The sequence below is a fragment of the Thalassophryne amazonica genome, chromosome 5 (genome assembly GCF_902500255.1).
Source record: "Thalassophryne amazonica chromosome 5, fThaAma1.1, whole genome shotgun sequence".
Taxonomy (NCBI): Eukaryota; Metazoa; Chordata; class Actinopteri; order Batrachoidiformes; family Batrachoididae; genus Thalassophryne; species Thalassophryne amazonica.
Genome location: NC_047107.1, coordinates 129,441,841 through 129,450,092, shown reverse-complemented (window position 1 = coordinate 129,450,092; position 8,252 = coordinate 129,441,841). Strand labels below are relative to the sequence as shown.

The window sequence follows — 8,252 nt, the reverse complement described above, 5'->3', positions numbered from 1 at the left end:
TTTCCTTGCAATGAAAATCCGTAGAGAGACTGCACACGTCCTCACACAAAGGCTGCTTACCAGAAAATGATGCAACCGACAGGTGTGAAAAAGTTCACACATGAGAACGAAGGTTCAAAGTTTGCTCATGCAAGCACACGTGATTCAAATCCATCAGGTTTTTGCAAAAAATAAAAAGGTCGGATACTTTTCTATCAGACCTCGTGTTTTTCTTTATTGTAGAATCTCTTTTTAATCCTTTTATTGATGTACTTTATCAGTTCTGTAACTATTGATTTATATTAACACACACATCAAATCTTTAGAAATAATCAATGATTTTGAATATAAACTCCAAACATATTTTGTTTTTGACAAATAAACAAATGAGACAAACAAAGCTGCTTTACAGTCATTTAAATGGTGATTTAACTTAAACTTGTTAAACTTACAATTAGTTAAAACTAGTTTAAAGCAGGTTAACCTCTTGCTAATAATTCATGTCTCTTTTTATTTTGTCTGACGTCAGTCCTCAGCTTCAGGAGCAAAAAGTGACACTGGACTTTACAACAGCACCACCATCAGGGAGAAATTTAAACATCAAATCTGAACAGCTTCACTGCAGCAGGTTTCTGCCATAAATGACACGACAGTTAGTTCGTGGTCACGTGACCCTGGCGGCTCAGTTCGGGTCTCTGGGTTTGGAGAAGGATCTCAGCTGCTTGGTGTTGGCGTCCTTCAGCTGCTCCAGCTGTCGTTGTCCTCGCCGGTACAGATACTCGATATGCATCACGTCCGTCTTCTTGATGCAGGCGTTGGCTCGGAACTCTTGTCGGATCTGCGGAATGAAGCCCGGTTTGGTCTGTCCGGCACGCAGGAACTGCCGGTACAGATCCAGGATCTGCTTCTGTAGTTTACTGTGCCGGGACATCAGACGGATGGACTTCACTCAGGAGCAAACAGAGGTCATGCTGCAGTTCCCCCAAACAGCCACTAGGTGCTGCTCCAGGACATCATGCCGACTTTAATCTGGAAAAACAAACAAACCGTTTTTTTGGCCACACATTCGTCTCTCAGGAGGTCGGATCACAAAGTCTGGATCAGATTTACCACAAAGAGTTGCTGCAGAGCTCGAAAAGCCAAATCCAGATCCTGATCCAGGTGCTTGGTCCTGTTTTGTGTTCAGATCATGTTGGGATTCTTCTCCAGGTGTACAGGGACAGGAGGAGCTCTCTGATTGGGCAGGAAGTGCTGCAGGATGCAGGAGAAACAGGTTTCATGTTAACAGTTGCTCGCTAACCGAAAACAGCGACGTCAAAATGTGAAGTCCGAAGGATCCTGGACACACCGAGTCTCGAAATCACAACATAAATCACCTCATCACACAATCCATGAGAATGTCCGAGACCAGACCAAGTCTGTCTCAGGTCCACTGTCCCACGGACTAAAGCAGGTGTCCTCAAACCTGCTCCTGCAGGCTTCTTCACTCTCCGGCTCCACCCACAGATAATTAACTGACAGAGGCCTGGAAACACCAGAATGAAGGACTCAGGTGTGAGAGGAGCAGGTGAACATGAAGACATGCTGGACAGGTGTCCTCCAGGAACAGATCTGGGTGTTCCTGGACTAAAGGCTGTCCAATCACAGCCGTTGAAGGCTCATAGTCTCTCAGAGTCATCCCGGGTGTGTCCTCCCTCACCTGTCTGCTTCGCACACGCTGACTCAGGGTTTGAGGACAGACATGCACAATCCTGAGAGACGCTGAGCTTCTGCACCACCAGCTGTAAAAGTGATGTTTAAAGCGAAGGAGAACGTGCACTACTCATTTATGTTATGTGTCGACGCGGGTTGAGGAGCGGACCTGCGTCAGACAGAACCCAGCGCTAAAAATAACCAGAAAGCGGTTCCAACAACAGAAACAATTTATTTTTCACCTGTGCATAATAATGTGTACAAAACTAAGAGAACGTCCTTCTGGTGGAGTGACTGTTGGCGCGCTCTTAAGCGCCCAAAAGGATAGAAGCCCGGCGCTCCTGGACCCACTACCACCAGACAAACACCCCCCAGGTGGACACGACAAACTGACTCTCTGTGAAGCAAAGAAGAGGTGAGGTAAGTCAGCAGTTACAACAATGTCTTTCAAAAGACACACGCTATCAGCAACACATTCAGGTCTGTATCTTTTTAACTTTATGCAAATGAGCAGCTTCTCACAACAGGTGGAGGATCATTTATCCGCACGCCACAGCAGTGAGAAGCAAACTGCACAATTGTCATCACAATTCCAGTATACTGCGTAACAAAACACCAAGTTACTATCAACAATTAGTCGAACACTTAATCACCTTTAATGTGTGCTGACAGCAAGTGTCCTCACCCTTCCTTGCTTCACGGGCTCGGTGTGTCAAACCCAGGCGCGGTCCTCAGCGTCTCACAAACGAACATGACAAGGTCGAGTTCCCGGCAGTTCTGCTTGAATCACACATGACTTAAATGCAGAACGCCATCCAATTATCTGCTTCAGCTGAAAGTCTTTAAGGTTGCATGTGAGCACCCGTCACAGGTGCTTCACATGATGTTGATGAGGGTGAGGACTCTTCAGCCAGCACCTTCTCCACAGACAAATCAGTTTCCATGCCACCTGAAGAGCAAAGAAAAGAAAAGAACACCAAAACATCCAGCCACACCCCCCAACACACAACAATTTATTTAGGATTTAATCTGGATCCTATCTCAATTCTTCCAAATTCTCAATTCCACAATTTTAGAAAAGCGCTATACTGCTCAATTAGACTCATTTTTGGATAAATTTAATATTTTGGATGATAACCAATACCCTTTCAGAAAACTAGATCACCAACCCTAGCATTGATGAACCTCAAAGAGGAAATTACACATAATATTGACAAAAAATCATACTCTGTAGCCAGCTATCTTTATCGATCTTAAGAAAGCTTTTGATACAATGGATCATAAGGTGCTTTTGAAAAAAATACAGCAATGTGGGATAAGGGAACCTAACAAACAGAAAACGGTATTTTCAGATGGGGAGGTGTTCCAGGCATGTCCATCTGGGAGGAGACCCCGGGGAAGACCCAGGACTAGGTGGAGAGATTATATCTTCACACTGGCCTGGAAACGCCTCAGGATCCCCCAGTCAGAGGTGGTCAATGCGGGACGGAAAGGGAAGTCTGGGGTCCCCTGCTGGAGCTGTTGCCCCCGCGATCTGATCCCGGATAAGTAGTTGAAGATGAATAAGTGACGAATTCTCCCAAACTACTTTGAAAAGTATGTGTATTTCTATACAGGAGTGGAAACATGGAATAGTTTAGAAGGAAATGCCAAACTTTGCAAGAATCTGCCACACTTGAAAAAGGTTTATAAAGAATCCTTGTTACTGAAACATGAAAAAGAAACAACTAAAGTAGCACTTAACAGTAGTGCAGCAGATAACTGAAACAACTGTGCAAATGGGGATACAAGCACCAAAGTTGGTACAAATATTCCTTAGACGTTACTCTTTTGAAAAAAACGACTGGCCACTTGAGTTTCAATAGGCGGCCAGGTAGGGGTCAATTGAAGAATTACACAGGGGTCAAAATAAAAAATGCTAAAATCATTTTGAAAACTATACCACATTATTTGTCTGATCATAAAGATTCCAAAAAGGTATAGTTTGGACTATCTATGCCCGAATGTTCAGGAGTTATGGGGTAAAAACAGCAAAAATGGTGACAAAGGTTAGTTTCAGTTTGTACAGGAGTCAAAAGTTAAAGTTCCTTCAATTTTGGTAAAAAGTGATGCAAATTATTGGTTGAGCTAATAGGATTAATAAATGGAATAGTTTTGATGTGTTGAATGGCTGGTCTCCAAAGTAAAGGTAAAACAAGGTCAACGTCTATTGGATTCTATGACATGTGACATAAGTTACCCCATAACATGATAACAAAGCATGATACATGGTCCAAACTATTCCTTTTTAAAATCCTGTTAACTCAACTAATAATTTGCATCATTTTTTTTTTTTTTTACCAAAATTGGTTCAACTTTAACTTTTGACTCCTGTACAAACTGACACTGACCGTTGTCATCATTTTTGCTGTTTTTACCCCATAACTCCTGATCATTTGGTCATAGATAGTTCAAACTATACCTTTTTGGAATCTTTATGATCAGACAAATAATGTGGTGTAGTTTTCAAAATGATTTGAGCATTTTTAATTTTGACCCCTGTGTAATTCTTCAATTGACCCCTACCTGGCCGCCTACTAAAAATTCAAGTGGCCATTCGGTTTTTTCAAAAGAGTAATGTTTAAGGAGTATTTGTGCCAACTTTGGTGCTTGTATCACCATTTGCACGATTTTGCTCTAAATATTCTGTTAGCTGCTGCACTACAGGAGCTGTCAGAGAAACGTTTGTCTTTTTAAAATCTGTACAATCTTAAATGATTGTAGATATGGTGTCATTATCTACTTACTAAGGACCTTGGTAACAACTCAATTTTTTTTTCTCATTTGCCTTTTGTCTATTATTTGTATGACTATAAATGATTTTAAAGACATGTCAAGTGTCATAGATCAAAGTGACAAATTTCTGTGCTTTCTATTGTTCAATTTGCACAACAAACAATGCAATGCATATGTGTACGCACTCCAAATAATCTGATTTGGACTGTACCTACTGTAAACAGAAATTGTGTATCCTTGTTGGTACATTTTACACACTTAATCCGTTCATGAACAGGCACATGCACTCGTGGACACTGATCTTTACTTGATCTTCACTGATCTCGCCTGGGTATGGGCGAGACACAACAACAAATGTACGACCAATGAGTGAGTATTATGATTTGATGACCTTGTAATGGTGTTTACTGAAAGGTTATAATTGGAATGTACAAGGTCCAACATCATGTTCTGCACTTATCCATCACCAAATGGAGGTGTGGAGGTGTTTATAAGCTTTGCTTCAGCCTCCTCCTTTTGGGCATCATGTATACGAGGTCTGTTAGAAAAGTATCCGACCTTATTATTTTTTTCAAAAACCATATGGATTTGAATCACGTGTGATTATATCAGACATGCTTGAACCCTCGTGGGCATGCGAGAGTTTTTTCACGCCTGTCGGTTATGTCATTCGCCTGTGGGCAGTCTTTGAGTGAGGAGTCGTCCACCCTCTCTTCGTTTTTTTCATTGTTTAGGAATGGCTCAGAGACTGCTGCTTTGTTTGATAAAAACTTTTTCTAAACTGTAAGGCACAACTGAGTGGACACCATTCGATAAATTCATCTGTTTTTCTGTAAAAATTTTAACGGCTGATGAGAGATTTTGGTCTGGTAGTGTCGCCGTAAGAACGGCCCACGGCGCCTGACGGCGATCTGCACTTCGAGGCGGCAGCGTCTCGCCGTTTCAAGTTGAAAACTTCCACATTTCAGGCTCTGTTGACGCAGTAAGTCGTCAGAGAACAGAGAACTTTCAGAAGTCGGCATGAGGAGTTTATTCAGACATTCCATTGTTAACGGACATTTTGTAATGAAAGAACGTGCGGGCAGAGTCGCATGTCGGGCTGGACCCGACCGCGGGGGGTCGCGGCAGGAAAAACACCTCCGTTGGAAATCTTAACGGGCAAGTTGGAACATGCCCAAGCTGTTAAACAATTTCTCAGTTACTCACTTGTTGAAAGCCATCAAAAGCCGCCTGAATTTTACAAATGGTTTTCAACACGGAGGTGTTTTTCCTGTCGCGGCGCACACAGATTCGCCGAGTCATCACGGAAACGACTAGGCGAATTTGCGCGTACGTCTTTCATTAAAAAATGTCCTTAAACAGTGGAATGTCCACATAAAGTCCTCATGCCGGCCTCTTCTGAATCTTCTCTGTTCTCTCACGATGTCCTGGGTGAATTAAGCCTTAAATTAGGATGTTTTCAGCTCGAAACAGGCCGACGACAGCGCCTGGAAGCGCTGCACGACGTCCCGCTCCGTGGGAAGTCCTTACACCGACAGAAACACCCCATAATCTCTCATCAGCCGTTAAACTTTTCACCGAAAACCAGCTAAATTTCTCGAATAGTGTCCACTCGGATATTCCTCACAGGTCCAGAAAAAATGTTGATAAAGCAACGCGCGCCGTCTGGAGCAGCGTGTGAAACAAAGGAATTCAGCCGAGAGGGCGGGACCACATCTCACTCAAGGCCTGCCCACAGGGAAATGACGTCACCGACACACGTGAAAAAACTCACGCATGCGCACGAGGGTTCAAGCATGATTGGTGCAATCGCATGTCATTCAAATCCATATAGTTAAAAAAATAAATAAATAAAAGTGTCGGTTTATTATCTAATAGACCTCGTATATCTACTGTACCAAATGTCTGCTTACAACCATATAATCTGTTGCGCATATAAAAAATGATGAACTGAACTGATCATGTTGTCCAGGTATCTGTGGACCTGAAGACCCGGAGACATGAACGTCCCTGCCGAGATCAGAGAATGTCTCTACAACTTCAACACTTTCACCACGTAGAGAGACGCTCCTGATGGACAAGTCCAGGGAGTCACTGAAAGCCTGGATCTTAGTCTGGATATAGGACCATCACAAACCCAGACTCTCTGATTCAAGCACTGGAGTCAGAGTGTCCACAGAGCCTGCAAAGATCACACCTGGTCCACGCAGGGACAAAACACAGAATGAACCAGAATACATCCCAGATGAATACCAGGTTTAATTGGAGGTCAGAGTCTCCGCCCACTGCACCGTGCAGGTGTCCAGGCTGCACATGATGTTCCAGGACGTCCACAGCAGTTTGATGAAGGAACATAAAGTCGTTTGGGCTTTTTTTTTTCTTTCTTGATAAAGAAGCTTTTTTTAATGTGATGAAAGAATAAAAACAGGGAAAAATTAAAGGACAAAGAAATGATGATAAAATAAAGACAAAGTGGTTTGAAAAAGGTTTTGATTTTGACTCTTATTTTGAGAATGTCATTTTCAGGTCTGATGGATTTTTTTCTGAGATTTTATAAAAGTATAATTAACTGACAATAAACTGAATGTCAATCTGAATGTCGTCAATGTTTGGAGCAACAAAAAAAATAACTGTTTCCTCTTTTAAACGGCCTCTGAAGACGCTTTAAGTGGTTTTAAAATTTAAGGCAGAAATTAGCTTTTTGAACCACTTTAAAATGTTTATTTTATTTTTGTAATATTTGCCTTTAAAAAAACAGCTGCTGCTGGATGGTCACGTGATTTAATTCACTTTAGCAGAAAAAAAATCTGCAGTCTGCAAAAAAAAAAAAAAAATCGCGTCTATGAAGTCAGCAGCAAACTTGCACGTGAGATGGTTTACCTGACGCCGTGACGTCACAATCTGTCAGGACTCCGTCGGTTGATCAGGCCAGGAGCGTTTATCTGTCAATCAACAGTTAATTAAACAGCTGATCAATAAATAAATCGTAAATACTCAGATCTGACTGCGAACACGCTGACCCGCTGTGTTACGACACTGCCGGAAAACCAGACAGACTCCGGAATACGTCATTTCCAGTGAGAGGCTTCAAAATAAAAACCTCAAAGTTCATCTTAAAATAAATAAATAAAAACTAATTTTGTGATAAACGGATCCACTTCGCTCACTCACTACTCAAATGATATTTGTCTGACTGAGTACAAAGTGTGATAAATTATTTAGTTCATTATTAAATATTTTTAAACGGAGAAACGTTTAATGTTGTATTAAATATGTCTCAATTTCTCTCAATCTCAATTTATTTATAAAGCACTTTAAAATGCACCAACAACCAAAGCGCTGTACACAACAAAAACAGGCAAGTTAAAATAATTTAATAAATAAAAAGTTACAGTTAAAAGCAAAAACACACACACAAAAAAAACAGTGTCAAGCTGTGTTAAAAGCCAAAGAGAAAAAATGTGCTTTAAGAGACGATTTAAAAGCAGAGAGAGAATCAGCCTGTCTAATGTGCAAAGGAAGATCATTCCACAGTCTCGGGGCAACGACTGAAAAAGCTCGGTCACCTCTACGCTTCCTCTTTGACCTTGGGATAACCAACAGTGACAAATCAGCTGACCTGAGTGAGCGTGAAGGGGCATATAAATGAAGCAGGTCAGACAGATATAGTGGGGCAAGGCCATGAAGACATTTAAAAACAAATAAAAGAATTTTAAAATCAATTCTAAAATGAACTGGGACCCAATGAAGTGAGGCCAAAACCGGTGTAATGTGCTCGCACCTTCTAACACCAGCCAAAAGTCGAG

The 8,252-nt window shown here is 41.7% G+C and overlaps 1 protein-coding gene across 1 annotated transcript; it reads right to left on the bottom strand.

Moving 5' to 3' along the window:
* Positions 1 to 373: 373 nt before the first annotated feature.
* On the bottom strand, positions 374 to 7,485 carry sdhaf1 (succinate dehydrogenase complex assembly factor 1). Its single transcript, XM_034169523.1, has 3 exons — positions 7,327 to 7,485; positions 1,090 to 1,230; positions 374 to 1,008 (listed from the first exon to the last, which is right to left on the bottom strand). The coding sequence occupies exon 3, from the start codon at positions 908 to 910 to the stop codon at positions 662 to 664; it is 249 nt and encodes an 82-aa protein (XP_034025414.1). The 5' UTR covers positions 911 to 1,008; positions 1,090 to 1,230; positions 7,327 to 7,485; the 3' UTR covers positions 374 to 661.
* Positions 7,486 to 8,252: the final 767 nt, after the last annotated feature.